The sequence below is a fragment of the Dipodomys merriami genome, unplaced genomic scaffold (genome assembly GCF_024711535.1).
Source record: "Dipodomys merriami isolate MVZ:Mamm:240054 unplaced genomic scaffold, mDipMer1.0.p SCAF_3, whole genome shotgun sequence".
Taxonomy (NCBI): Eukaryota; Metazoa; Chordata; class Mammalia; order Rodentia; family Heteromyidae; genus Dipodomys; species Dipodomys merriami.
The window spans coordinates 105,663,551-105,679,251 of NW_027204492.1; the positions used below are offsets into that span (position 1 = coordinate 105,663,551).

The following is a 15,701-nucleotide window of genomic DNA, read 5'->3' on the forward strand; positions in this document are numbered from 1 at the left end:
CTATCTCCAATAAACCACCAGAAAACCGAAAGTGGCGCTGTAGCTCAAGTGGTAGAGCACTCGCCTTGAGCTGAAGAGCTGAGGGACAGCGCCCAGGCCCAGAGTTCAAGCCCCACGACTGACAAAAAATAAAAATAAAAAAATAAAGGGAGTGTCACTTTTGACAGGGAACATTAAAATAGAAAAGTTTGTTTTTAAAGGACCCTTCACCAGACATTGAATCTTCAGGCACCTTGATCTGGGACTTCCCAGCCTCTAGAACTGGGAAAAATAAATTTCTCTTGTTTATATGCCAGTCCATTTATGAACAACCTAAGACCATTGACCATCCTGTGTGGAGTAGGACCTATATAGCCTATATATACACATATATTGCATATATGTGTGTGTGCGTGTATATATATATATATATATATATATATACATATATATATATATATATATATATATATATATTACACATTCAGATGACTACTTCTGAAGGTGGTACAGACCTATAATCCTAGTCCTGAAAAGACTGAGGCAAGAAGGTTGCAAGTTTGAACCCAGTCTGGACTGGCAAGCAAGACTGTGTTTCAAAAAACATTTTTAAAAAAGCAGAACCAAAGTTTAATTATATGACAGCAAAAGATAAAATAACTGGGAAGCTACCAAACATGCTGATATTTCATAAAGGGAAAACAGCACAAGACAAACACATAGTTGCAACAATATACTAAAAAGTTCTATACATGGGCTCCTCTTGAGTCCTGTCTCCAGATTGGAGAGATTTTACTACTTTTCTTTTACTTTCAAATAAATGTTCTCTTATTCCATTTTTTAAAAAATACTTCTATACATGAAATCCATATACAACAATGTATATTTTGCTAGAATGATACAGTAAATTATTTTTGTTTATAATTTGTTCCCTTTAAAGTTGTATTAGAAATATTAAAGCTTAACTCTTGGTAAGCCTCTGTTACCAATACAAATGACAATCTGACAGTATCTCTATAGTGTGGGCTTAGGAAATTGAGATTATTTTTAGTTTACGTAGTCATCACTAGGTACCTCACCATATTATCCTCATGTTCCTTCAACAGTAAAGACAACATATTTTATTTCCCTTAGTCCATGACTACTTAGTCAGAATCTTGCCCAGAAATTAATAGTTCAGACTGTTTGATTTATAACTGTCTGCTTTAAAAGATCATCTTGGAAAAACAAAACAGAGGAAAATGTCAAAAGTGGGAGCTGGATTGAATGCTCCCTAGATCAAGTACTATTTGTGAGGTAAATCTGCTGAAAAAGTATGTGTGTGTGTGTGTGTGTGTGTGTGTGTGTGTGTGTGTGTGTGTGTGTACAAATCTTAGAAAAAGGTATAAATAAAAGGTTATATAGCATAGGTCTAAATATTTAAAACTTTGAAAAAATGCTAATAAATTTTATGCATACATATGTGTATATATATGTATATATTCCATTTTTGTAACTCAGCAAATGCACCTTATAAAGGACCAAAGAAGCCAAGTAGCTTGGAATTCCTTGCATGAAAAGTGGGGAACTGGAGCCAAAATTCCTTCTCTGTTCTATACCACAGTGTGGAAGTAGCCTAGACATCCAGGATTTTATTCAGTCATCCCAAAAAGTCCATGGTCATCTACCTTTTGTGTGTGAGAATATGCAACCTGCTGCAGTGAAGTTAGACCAGGAAGGTGGCTCAAAGAGGCCAAGCTGATCCCTGGAAACAAGCTCAAGAATTTGGGTAGGCAACTCCAAAATGTTCTAGAAGGGGCATAGTAATCTCCAGAGCTGCATTTCATCCCCTTGGCCTCATGGACTCCTGAGAGGATGAGAGCCAAAGCAGGATCCTTCAACATGGAACCCATGGCAATAATCCAGGATACTCCCTGCCCACTAGTGAGGTTCTGGGAAGGCAAATAGAATGCTGCTGAGAAAATCAATGCAAAAAGGGGGTGGTTCACCAGCTCTGGAGCAAAGGTCTAGTTCACCAGCCCTCCAAGTACAGAGAGGATTCCTATCCCTCAGATTCTGTGTGTATCTCCTGTGATGGGCTGACAGTTTGTGTTCCCAATTCCCTTTCTCTGAGAGTCAAGGACTACAAAGACCCCTGCAGATGGGGAGGATACACAAGCCTCAGCACATGGGGCTGTTCAGCTCAGAGAAGACACCTTTCTAAAATTCACACAATGTGCCTTACACAGATAGCCACAGTGTGGCTATTGATCTCCACAGACTAGTATACTATCAGAGGTTTGGAATACACCTTGTGGTAGATGACTGGGAAGTGTGTGTGTGTGCGCGCGCACGCAGCACCAATCCAAGGGCTTGAACTCAGGACCAGGGCACTATCCCTGAGCTTTATTTGCTCAAATCTAGCACTCTACCACTTGAACCTCAGATCCACTCTTCTGGTGTTTAATTGGAGATAAGTCTTACAAACTTTCCTGCCCAGGCTGGCTTTGCATCGTGATCCTCAGATCTCAACCTGCTGAGTAGCTAGCTGTGAGCCACCTATGTCTGGCTTCTTTTTTCTTTTCTTTTTTTTGCCATTCCTGGGACTTGAACTCAGGGCCTGGGTACTGTCCCTGTGCTTCTTTTGGCTCAAGGCTAGCACTCTACCACTTGAGACACATCACCAATTCCAGCCTTTTCTTTTTATGTTTTTTTAATTAATAAGTTTTTTTTATCATACAGAGGGGTTACAATTACATGAGCAAGGTAATGAGTACATTTCTTATCAAGCATTGTTGCCTCCTCCTTTGTTTCCCCTTACTATCCCTGCCCTCCTCCCCCCACCCCAAAGTTGAAAAGTTCGTTTTTCAACATAATGTCTTGTACTGAGGAATCAAACCCAGGGCTTCATTCATGCTAGGCAAGCACTCTATCACTAAGCCACATTCCCAGACCCTTTTTTCTTTTTTTAGTTCACTACCTAGAACCTATCTTGAAGTGTAGCTTACCTCTAATGGCCAATCCCATCTTTCTGGAGGTGGATCATTTGCAGGGAGACTATCTTTGGGGGTTATAAGAATGAGGAGATTCCACAGGAGGGAAGAAGGAGGGACCTGCTTGAATGTGAAATAAGACTAAAAGCTATGGGAAACTATAAGGCGAGAGCCCATGCAAATAGAACATTTATTTTTTTTCAGTTCCTTAGATGATTTCAGAGCCCAGTTCCAAAAAGTCTTCTCCCTATTCTTCTCAGTTCTCCCTGCTGAGAATTCTTTCCCAATAGTTCTCATAGCATTTGAGAAAATAAGTGAAGCTATTCCAGTTCCGTAAGGGAAGTGATATGAGCTGTGGAGGAAGAGATTTATCACAGGCATTGATCCTGCTACTGCTGAGAGAAGAAGGAGGAGGTGGAAGCCCAGCAAGGAGGATGGGAGAAATTGGCCATCAGTTCTGAAAAGCCTGGCACATTCAGCTTGGAAGAGGAAGAAGCAGCCAGCGGGGATATGGAAAGCTGTTGGGGCCTCTGTGGGCCTGGGGCTGCCGTTGATCAAGAGACTGAACAATTGGAAAAAAGATCTACACATTGAATAAAGGAGAAAGAAGATGAACTAAGACCTGCTGTCACTTCAACTTGCGTTTGTCACCATACCTATACCAACCACCTTTGCGAAGTAATGGCTCCTACTTCACTCATGCCTTCCAAGTTTAGCCCAAATTCCTCTTTTGGCTAATTCTAACCCACAGCCTTAAGAGAAGGTGTTGAGAAATGTGATTCCAGCTAACCACACATCACACTAGGAAACTGCTAGGTCTGCTAACGGTACAGAAAAGGGACTGGATAAATAGAGAGAGAAAATGGCTCAGAATCCTTCCACCAATCAGAGCAAGAGTTACTGTCTTCAGAGACTAGAACAGCCAGGTGCTGATAGCTAACACCTATAATCCTAGCTAAACAGGAGGCTGAGATCTGAGGATTGTGGTTTGAAGCTAGCCTGGGAAGGACTCTGTGAGACTCTTATCTCCACTAAACCACCAAAAAGGAAAAGAAACAAAGAGGGAAGTGGAGCTTTGGCTCAAGTGGTAGAGCTCTAGTCTTGAGCAAAAGTTCAGGGATAATGTTCAAGCCGAGAGAGAGAGAGAGAGAGAGAGAGAGAGAGAGAGAGAGAGAGAGAGAGAGAGAGAGAGAGAGAGAGAGAGAGAGAGAGAGAGAGAGAGAGAGAGGGGAGAGAGGGGAGAGAGGGGAGAGAGGGGAGAGAGAGAGAGAGAGAGAGAGAGAGAGAGAGAGAGAGAGGACAATATAAGGAAAACTAGTTTTCTCTCTGGGATGGGCTGCATTCACCTTACTTGAGTAAGGTGAATTTAGGTAGACAGCTATTTTCATTTTGAACTGAAGTAACAGAAGTCAAGGTTTCCTAGCACTGGTGTTAATCAGATTTAAAAAGAATACTTTTCTCAGAACCCTTTCCTTGGGCACCAGTGGCTCACACCTTCAATTGTCTGGGGATTGTGATTCATAGTTAACCCAGGGAGACACAGCCAAAACACTCATCTCTAATTAACCAGCAAAAGCCCAGAAGTGGAGGCATGACCTCAAGTATAGACTCAAGTGCTAGCCTAGAAGCAAAAATGCCAAGCAAGGGTTCAAGTCCCTGAGTTTAAACCCCAGCACTAACCCAATAAAATAATGGCACATTCATATTTAACGAATTCTTTTCACACACACACAGTTGAGGGGACATTACCTTAACACAAATTTATGAAAACTGCACATTGTTTAAATGCACAAATTCATGGTCGGTAATGTTTGGACTAGCTCCTGGGAAGGGATCAAATGCTTATTGGCATCAAGGAAAGTACATTCAAGTGATGTATTTTGGTCCGTCTTTATTTTCCTATTTGGAGAAAATGCTGAATTGTATATTAACACTTCATTACTTTTTAACTTGGGGAAAAAAAAAAGAAAGAGGAAATGTTTGTCATTCCAGGAGCATAATCAGTTGAGCCAGCTCACAATGACATAGTTAATTCACCAACAGGATTTGTTGCCATAGCTCCAGGGAGGGACAGGGTAGATGAAACAAGGACCTTTTTCACCAATGTAGCTTTCAGCACAACCTGCCTGTTCACCCACAACAGGGCATCCTGATACCAGTCCAGAGCATGGCAATTGTCAAGGAAGTTGAGCATAGAGGAGAAAAGAGGATACTTCGGGTAAAGAAAACAAGAATGCCAAGAAATTTGAATCTCTGCTTATTTCTAAGCAGACCCACTCAGTCCCTTCAAGGTTCCCTTTAAGCACCGGGCTTACAGGGGCTGGCTTAACCTTTGGTCACGTGACCTTGGTCAGTCTGGAACAACAAAAACCTCATCTTATCAATTAAAAAAACTGAAAAGGAAGACGACTCTAGACAAGAGGGAAAGAAGGTCAGGAACTGGCATGGTGGGACACCAGGAATACATCATGGAAGAAGACAACCACCCTCGACAATTTTCATGCAAGGTAATATACATAGCTGCTTTCTTGTTGACTTGGTTTTTTTTGGCCTCTTTGAATGTCAAAGTGGATCCAAAAGGTAAAATCCTATGGATCTGTCAGTGTACCAGACTTGTGCTAATTCAAAGGCACATGAAAATCAGAAATCCTATAGTCTGCATTTTCAGATGGGGAAAAAGGAAAACAAAATGTGGTTAATATTTCTTTGGCCCCTTACAAAGTAGGTAAGCTCCCTGGATCAATTTGGATGACAGAAGCAAACTTGCTTCCTGGAAAAATAAAAGACAGGCTGGGATTTAGCTCAGCAGTATTGCGTGTGCTGTGCATACATAATGCCCTGACCTGAATTCAACCCCTGCACCAAAACCAAAATAACAAATAAAAATACAGTCAAATTGATATGAGGAGGCATAGGTAGTTCATGGCAAAGAATAATGCTATGAGAGCCTGAGGACTTTGGGAAACCGTTTAAACAAAATATCTCATCCTATAAAATAAGAAATTCTCCTGAAAGATATTCAGGAGCAAAGGCTGTTCTCCCAGCAATGATAAAATTACGCTGCTTAAAGTGAAGCCAGGCGCTGGTGGCTCATGCCTGTAATCTTAGCTACTCAGCACACTAAGATCTGAGGATCTCAGTTTGAAGCCAGTCAAGACAGGAAAGTCTAGAAGACTCTCATCTCCAATTAACCACTAAAAAGTCAGAAGAGGAGCTGTCGGGCTCAAGTGGTAGTGCACTAGCCTTGAGTGAAAAGTTCAGGGACAGCACCCAGACTTTGCGTTCAAGCCCCATGAAAAGCCCTACTTTTGTTGACACACACACACACACACACACACACACACACACACACACACACACACACACACACACACACACACACACACACACACACACACACACACACACACACACACACACACACACACACACACACACACACACACACACACACACACACACACACACACGAAATGAGTTCCACTCTACTAGCCAGAGAGGGATTTCGAGGCCTCAGGACATCAATCCTGCTCTTTCCTGCCCCAGTAATTCCTCCTAAACTTCCCATGCCCCTTGAAATGGACATGGCTGGTGGACTTAAGCATCATATGCTTCCAAATGTAATCTAAATCTATATCCAGTGGACAATTGAGTTACATGACTGAGATCATTTCCCCCATGTTGTCTCTTTCCAACTCATCTCCTTATTATCTCAGAATACATTATGTGTGTGTGAGAGAGAAAGTGGGGAGAGGGGAGAGAAAGAGAGAGAGAGAGAGAGAGAGAGAGAGAGAGAGAGAGAGAGAGTGTGTGAGTGTGAGTGTGAGTGTAGTGGGCCTTGAACTCAGGATCTTGTATTTCACTTAGCATTTTTTGCTCAAGGCTAATTTTCTACCACTTGGACCACAGCTCTACTTCCAGATTTTTGGTGGTTAATTGGAGAGAAGAGTCTCACAGATTATCCTGCGTAGGCTGACTTTGAACCAGAATCCTCAAATCTCAGCCTTCTGAGTAGCTAAGATCACAGGTGTGAGCCACCAGAGCCCAACTTCAAAATACTTTTTATTTACCATGTATAGATGTTGGTTGGCACTTATTTGTAAGTGTTATTTATATTCTCATTGGAGATCCCAGAAGTTAAACCAATTGTCCACTTTAGAAAAGAGACAGCTGGAATTCAGACTCCTAGAATCCAATTTCATTTTTTCTTTCTACTAGCACTGTCAAATAAGTTAGGCACTAAGCATATATGGCTATTTAAATTTAAATTAGTTAAAATTAACTGAAATTTAACATTTAATTCTGTATTTCAAGTGCTCAGCAATTGCATGTGACTCATGACTGTGGTTTTTGTTTTTTTTGTTTTTGGACAGTAATGTAGTTATACCATAATCACATAAAGTTCTATTAAATAATACTGCTTTAAACCATGTCTCTTTTAGCTATTTTACCCACATCCTCAAAATATATTGTGGTTCTGTTACAAGTAGTATGGATCCAAATTTTTCCATTAAAATCTCCTTCTTCTGAAGTCTCCTCATTTGCATTGTACTAAGTTAACTTTGATCTGCAAATTAATAATATAGATAAGAGTCAAGGAGACTGTTAAATGCACTTCAGAGACCAAAGATTTTTAAGCACCATCGAATAACTCCAGAAGCACTCACTTAGATGCAAGTAATTGATATGATAATTACATATCATTTGTATTTATTCATTAAAACAGGGATCCCCTAAGGTGCCCTTGTAGGAAATAATGTAGTTAGCTTAGTTATTCCTAGTAACCCTTTTACTGTTTCTAAATTCTATGTAAAACCATTTTATACTAATGATGTACCTTCTTCTTTTGGATCATACAGCAAATCAGCAGCATAAATACTCTTACATTGAAATTTTGAGTGGTTCAAGATCTAATTCCATAGGTCTCACTTCTTCCACTTTATCCCATATTCTCTGGAAGAGTTACACCTATGGGCCCAGTACACAGCCTGGCTCATAGTGGAGGATGGATAAATATCTATTCACTGGCTGACACAGTTCTTCAAGATACCACTCATTCTAGCCAATACATGGATCAAACAGAAAACTGTCTCCTATTTGTGTTTTGTTTTGTTTGGGGGTTTTCTTTTCATTTTTATTGTTGTTTCTTTCTCTCTTACTAGATGTTGCTTCTTGTTTGTAAAAGATACTTCCGGCATTTAGGACAGTATAGAAGGAATGTAGTCTAACCTGTGGATTTGGGAACTAAATCTGTAGCCCTTTAGACCAAAAGCAAAGAAAGAAAATTGAATGGAAACTGTATAAAGGTATAATAGGTATACTGTATAAAGGTATAAATAGGCTTTATCTGGAAGGAATTAAACAATTTAGAGACCTCCAGATTTATGAACTTTATATAACTAAATGTTTTTAAAAGCCACCTAAAGAGAAAGTAATTTGCCATTTACTTGTTGCTCTAAAACCTCATTAGACCTTTTCTCCTACTATCTCTGTGTAATTCCTGCATAAAAATGCTAATGTTATAGGAACAGACACATAGTTGCTATATTTAGGGAACTCAATACAGTCTTTATGTCCTTTGGACACTAAGGATAATGGCAGGGTCATACATCCTTTTAACTCAATTAGCATATATGTAACCTCTGCCCTAGGTTATTTGGCAGCTACTTCTGAATACTGGAAGGTAGAGACTCAATCTGGCTTTCTAGAGTGCATCAACCTTACTCCATACACCCAAGTAAGGTCCTTTAAGGCCAGCCTTGGGGATTGTGCATTCCCTAACTCCTCCCAGGATCACTGAAATGGAAGCAAAAAGATCTGAGTTGGAGGCAAGACCTGTGAATATCTGTAGTGCAATTTAAGGTTGCCTTGGTCTTCCTGATGCTGGAAACTATGTGAGAAAAGGTGACATTGCTTTTATTTCTTTTTCTTTTTGTCAGTCATGGGGCTTGAACACTCAACCTGGGTGCTGTCCCTGAGCTCTTTTTGCTCAAGGCTAGCACTCTACCACTTTGAGCCTCAGCGCCACTTCTGGTTTTCTGATGATTAATTGGAGGGCTGGGAAGGTGGCTCAGTGGTAGAGTGCTTGCCTTGTATGTATGAGGCCCTAGGTTTGATTCCTCAGCACCCCATAAGCAGAAAAGGCTGGAAGTGGCGCTGTGGCTCAAGTGGTAGAATGCTAGCCTTGTGCTGAAGAGTTGAGGGACAGTGCCCAGGCCCAGAGTTCAGGCCCCATGACAAAAGACAAAACAAAAAAAAACAAAAAGGGGGCTGGGAAGGTGGCTCAGTGGTAGAGTGCTTGCCTTGCATGCCTGAGGCCCTGGGTTCGATTTCTCAGCACCACATAAGCAAAAAGAAAAAAGCCAGAAGTGGTGCTGTGGCTCAAGTGGTAGAGCGCTAGCCTTGAGCTGAGGGACAGCACCCAGGCCCAGAGTTCAGGCCCCACGACCGGACCCCAAAAAAATAGTAAAAAAAAAAAAAAAAATGAGTCTCATGGACTTTTCTGCCTGGGCTGGCTTTGAATCAAGATCCTCAGATCTCAGCCTCCTGAGTAGCTAGGATTACAGAAGTGAGCCACTGTGCTGGGAATGTGGCTTGGTGGTAGAGTGCTTGCCTAGCATGCATGAAGCCCTGGGTTTTATTCCTCAGTACTACATAAACCGAAGAAGCTGGAAGTGGTGCTGTGGCTCAAGTGGTAGAGCACTAGCCTTGAGCAAAAAGAAGCTCAGGGACAGTGCCCAAGTCCTGAGTTCAAGCCCCAGTATCGGCAAAAAATAATCTGGTTTGGTTTGGTTTGGTTTGTCTTCTTGGCGCTTCTTTGGAGGGTTTTGTGGAGGCGGGGGGAGGTTGATGCTTCTTGCTATGTATCCCAAACTGGCCTCAAACTGCCTCAGTCTTCTAGGCACTGGAAATATGGGAAGGAAGGCACTACCAGTACTGGCTAGTTTATACAATATTCAATGTGACCATGTAACTACAATAACAAGTACAAAAGGCAGATTTGCCATCTCTTTGGGGGCAGGTTTTAAAGAAAAACTGAGTGAACTCTTAGGAAACTCAAATAGTTGGAACAAAAATACTCCGAAATTTTCAAGAGTGGCTTACCAGGCTGGGAATGTGGTGCTTGCCAAGCATGCATGAAGCCCTGGGTTTGACTCCTCAGTACCACATGAATAGTAAAAGCTAGAAGTGGTGCTGTGGCTCTAGTGGTAGAGCGTTAGCCTTAAGCAAAAGAAGCTCAGGGACAGTGCCCAGGCCTTGAGTTCAAGCCCCGGGATTGGTAAAAAAAAAAAGAGTGACTTGCCTACTAGCTGGAAGCATTTAGCATGCTCTTCAGACTTTTAGAGAAAATGGGCAACTGGTTTGTTTTGCAGGTTGGTTTACTGGGAGGTTGCCTACTGGAATCATTTCTGTTCCTAAAACATAAAGTATTAAAAAGAACAATGATCAGGCAGACGGAAATCTTTGTATTTGTTTTCTATGCCTCAAGCCTACTATACTATTTCTCCAGCACCTGCTTACTTTGTGGTAAGCACTCAGAAGAGCTGAAGACATAATTTATATTTATGATACACAATTCAGTGGTTTCTAAAAGTATATCCAAAGAGTTCTACAAACTTGACCATAATTTAATTTTAGGAAAATTTTTATCATTCCATAAAAATCACCTTATTCCCATTAGCAGTCAGTCTCCACACCCCTCAAGGAAAAAAACCAAAGCAGTCTTAAGTAATCACTGATCTGCTTTCTGTTATATGGATTTAACTGTTCTGGGAAATTTGAAATCAAGGCAAAACCTAAGTCATCTCCATTCACCTTTTCATTACTCAGTTCATAAACATCCTAGCCCTATACTCAGGGAGGAGGATTTGAGATTTGTTCTCCTATCTCTTGACATTTGATTGCCTTATTACAAAACTTAGAGCTTCAGTCACTGGCATACTGGGCAAACTAACCTGGTTCAGCTGGGTAAAATGGCTTAAATTAAGCCTCTATAATCCTAGCTTCTTGGGATGTAGAGATCATTGGATAGCAGTTTGACGCCAGCCTAGGCCAAAATTCCAAGTTCATGCAATTCCATCTCAACCAGTGGCTGTGTGTGGTGGCCCCCATGGAGAAGAACAAATAGGAGGCTCACAGTCCATGTCTGCCTGAGCATAAAGGAGACCCTGTCTCAAAAATAATAACACACTAAGGTCTGGCAGAGTGACTCAAGTAGAAGAGAATCTGTCTACGGGCTAGGAAGGTGGCTCAGTGGTAGAGTGCTTGCCTCACATGCATGAAGCTCTGGGTTCGATTCCACAGTACCACATAAACAGAAAAAAAGCCAGAAGTGGTGCTGTGGCTCAAGTGGTAGATCACTAGCCTTGAGCTGAAGAGCTGCAGGACACTACCCAAGCCCAGAGTTCAAGCCCCACAACTGACAAAGAAAAAAAAAAAAAAAGAATATCTGTCTAGTAAGTTCTGTAGGCTGAGTTAAACCAAGTACTCCCCAGAAATAATCTAATTCAGTAACATTTTCATGTAAGTAGAAACATATAGCATATTAGCTTTTGTGTTTGCCTTCTTTTCAAGGCTCATACATGTTATAGCATATATCAATCAGTAATTTATTCCTTTTTTTAGCTCAACAATATTCTACTGTGTAGGCATCAAAATTTGTTTCCTTATCAGTCACTGGACATTTGGGTTGTTTCTACTTTTTTGGGCTATTGTGAATAAATATGTACAAGATTTTTGTGGGCATATGCTTTCGATTATCTTGATTATATACCTGGGAATAGGAATGGTAAAAATCAAATGGTAATTCTATTTTTTTTTTTTTTTTGTTGGTCATGGGGCTTGAACTTTGGGCCTGGGTACTGTCTCTGGGCTATTAATCTTTGGAGAAAGGGAAAATATTTTCAAAGAAGTTGCACTATTTCATATCCCCACCAGCAACTTATTGCCCCGGCCCGTGGGTCGGTCAACAAGGGCTCGAAGAGGAACTGACCTGAATGAGAGACAAACCAGACACGAGGAAGGAGACCAAGACAGGGTTCTGATCAAGGTCTCAAACTTTATTTTTTTACACAGCAGTATATATAGCGCGCTGAGCAGGGTAATTAGCATCAGCAGGTCAATAGGGTTGCTAGGCACCAAAACTGCAAAGTATATCTTGCAAAAGGTCATAGGTGGGGAAGGCGCCAAGCAATGTTGTCAAACAGGACATCCTTTAGTTGTAAGGCTTAGCGGCTCTTATGCAAAGTGGTGGCGGTTCTTATGCAAAGTGGTGGCGCCAAGCAATGTTGTCAAACAGGGTATCAATAGGCGCCAAGGCTTAACAGCTCTTATCTAAGGTAGTAGCTGTATTTTCTAGCAAACAGCACTTGGTTCCCGGCAACTTATGAGAGTTCCAATTTCTCTACATCCTCACCAATACTTAGTATTTTCTGAATTAAAAAAGAAATGATCATTACCCAGTTGCTGGTGGCTCATGCTTGTAATCCTAGCTACTCGGGAGGCTGAGATCTAAAGATCATGGTTTAAAACAAGTCCAGGCAGAAAAGTCCATGAAACTCTATCTCTAATTAATCACCAAAAAGCCAGAAGTGGAGGAGTTTAGCTCAAGTGGTAGACTTGAGCAAAAAAGTTCAGGGAACATCACACAGGCCTCAAGTTCAAGCCCCAGGAGTAGTGCAAGGGCACGTGCAAACACACACACACACACACACACACAATTATGTGTTTTTATTTAAATTTCCCTAATGGCCAATGATGAGCATTTCCCTATACTTATTGGCCATTTGTACATCTTGGGAGAAATGCCCACTCACATCCTTTACCCATTATGAACTGTGTTCCTCCTCCTCCTCCTCCCCCTCCCTCCCCCTCCTTCCCCTCCTCCTCCTCCTCCCCCTCCTCCCCCTCCTCCCCCTCCTCCTTCCCCTCCTCCTCCTCCTCCTCCTCCTCCTCCTCCTCCTCCTCCTCCTCCTCCTCCTCCTCCTCCTCCTCCTCCTCCTCCTCCTCCTCCTCCTCCTCCTCCTCCTCCTCCTCCTCCTCCTCCTTTTTGCCCCAGTCCTGGTGCTTCAACTCTGGGTCTAAGCACTATCCCTAAGCTTCTTTTGCTCAAGGCTAGCACTCTGCCACTTGAACCACCACTCCACTTCTGGCTTTTTCTGTTTATGTGGAACTCAGCAATCAAACCCTTGGCTTCCTGCATGCTAGGTGAGCACTCTACCAACAAACCATGTTCCCAACCCCTGAACTGTGTTCTTTAGCTCAAGCACCCATCACTACCCTGAAGCAAGTTTGCTCAACCTTAAAATTATTGACATTTTGAACTTCCTTGTTCTAAGGCATCTCTCTTCACCCGATGCCAGTAGCATCTCCCCACATGACACTTGGAACCACCCCCCAGACATAGTAATCCTATCTTTGTGGTATATGTGTGGTGGGAAAAGCTTCTCTCATTAATAAGCCCTGCTGTAAAGATCCTTCAGAGCAGCTAAGAACTATGGGTCAGTTTTAGTGGAGTCATGAAGGGAAAGCCAGTTGGAGTAATTGAGGCTGATGTAAAAAAATGAATAGATCTCCTATATGATCTTATTGGTGAGTTAATTAACAATGTGAGTGATAAATACCAAGGTTACCGATAAGAATTAGGGAACAGTATGGTATAAACTATAGTTGAGTACAATAGTGCAAAGGACTTGTAAGACTATGTAGGAAGTGATCAGAAGTATATGCCTAGAATGTTACGATTTCTAAGGAAAAGAACTCACTGTGAGTTCATCATTGGGCAGAATATCATCCTGTAAGCCCCCTAGGCAGGAGGCTAAGTGACCTTTCACTATTAGCCAAGCTGTCAGCTTCAGTGTGTGTGTGTGTGTGTGTGTTAGTGTGTGTGTGTGTGTGTGTGTGTGTGTGTGTGTGCCTCCTCTTTTTATGAAGATGCATATGCAACTCTCAAACATAGATTGCATAGTCACAAGATGCAGCACTCACTAAGAGCTCTTTCACTATAGTGACTTGGGAGTATGCAAAGAACTATCTATTAGAATCCACAAAAAGCAGAAAAGCAGGCTTGAGCAAAGAAGAGAACTGGGCTACTTTGACATGCCTTTCAGAAGGGGTCATTATTCCATTTATTCTATTTCTCTGCCTACAGCTCAGTTCTTGGCCCACTTGGAATCCAACTTTTAGTTCTCACTCCTGAAAGGAATCTGAGGACCTGAGTATAATTACTGAAAAGGCAAATTGATTGGTTCTTTTCCTTCCCCCCTCCCTTTCCCCACCCACCTCTGCACTCTTGCTGTGTTATAGGCTGGTCTGAAACTCCTTCCTGAGTTGAAGCAATCCTCCCACCTTTGCCTCCTGAGCACTGGGAGTACAAATACATGCCATCACATGCTAATTTGATATTCCTACTCAATTCCCTGAACTGGACCATGTGGTAGTGTGAGAGAGAAATAAAGAAATAAGAACCATTAGCCAGGTGCCAGTATCTCACACCTGTAACTCTAGCTATTTAGGAGGCTAAATCTGGAGGATTGGAATTCAGAGTCAGAATCGGCAGAAAAGTCCATGAGACTCCATCTCCAATTAGCTAGGAGAATGCTGAACTAGAGTTGTGGCTTAAGTTGTAGAGAACCAGGGTTTGAGTTCAAACTCTGGTACAGGATAGGGGCAGGAAGAGGGAAGGAATAGGAACCATTAGAGATTCTTAAACCATTCTATTTCTGTATTGTTATTTTCCCTAGTTCCCCAAATCTTCATAAACATTTTTACTTCACTGTTCTCCAAAAGACAAAAAAAATACACCTCTCAGAAATTTCCTTGCTATGTTGTCTGGCCCTTGAACACACAGTTAACCTCTTTCCATCAGTGCATACAATGATGTTTTGACTTCAAATTTCCTGACATTTTAAGGAATGCAGGACAAATTACACATATTAGTTTCTATAATATGACATACTAGGTAACATCATCTAAAGGAAAATGGGTTGTTTCTATAAGAGAAATATAGCCTCTTATGGGGAAATGACTGACCCATCTCCTCTCCATCGCCCCCATTGGCATAAGAGTTAGATACAAAGACTATAGAATTGGCATGAGAAGGTACTGCTTTTCCACTAGTTAATGAAGAGATGTCCTTCCTTCATAGTCTATTAATTAAGAAGGTAATCAGTGCATGCTTGGAGTTTGGTATTTGAAACTCAAAGGAAATAAAGTTAGAACATTACTCACGTTTCTTTTCTCAGAAAGAAATGAATAACGAATTAGGGCCACCGAGTTAGAGTAATCACATTTTGAGTGATTTCTCTGGAGCATGCATTTAATAACCTGTATGTGTTGGATAAAAAGTGAAAGATTAAAAAATTAGAGTTATATTTTACAATTGCTAACTGCTGGTTTTGCTTTTGTAAACTTGCTCGCCCTAGCACTAACCCCCCATTTTCTGGAAATAAGGAATTGAGTAAAGAGTCTTGGAGCCCAGATGCCGGCCCGGGACAAGGTCTGTGGTCATAAATAAAGAGTAAACAAGTAAATTCCCTAAGTGGCCAAATGGAACCCAGGATAGGGATCCAAGATAGGGACCCAAGATAAAGAACAAAGAGTATGTTCCTCTGCATCCCTGTGTGTAAAAATTCTCGGTATAGGGGGGCTCAAGATAAGGACCATCAGGTGAGCCCAGCAAACTAGGCCAAATGTTAATCACAAACCTGTAATTATGTAAACTCCCTGACCCTTATCTCCCAGAGTGACTAT

The 15,701-nt window shown here is 41.5% G+C and overlaps 1 protein-coding gene across 1 annotated transcript in view; it reads left to right on the forward strand.

The window, feature by feature from the left end:
• The first annotated feature begins 5,078 nt into the window (after window positions 1-5,078).
• Pcyt1b (phosphate cytidylyltransferase 1B, choline) overlaps window positions 5,079-15,701 on the forward strand; it is a 102,097-nt gene continuing 91,474 nt past the window's right edge. The window contains exon 1 of the mRNA XM_070040696.1: window positions 5,079-5,458. Within this exon, the coding sequence (XP_069896797.1) occupies window positions 5,396-5,458 (63 nt within the window). The 5' untranslated portion in view covers window positions 5,079-5,395. The remainder of the gene's footprint in view (window positions 5,459-15,701) is intronic.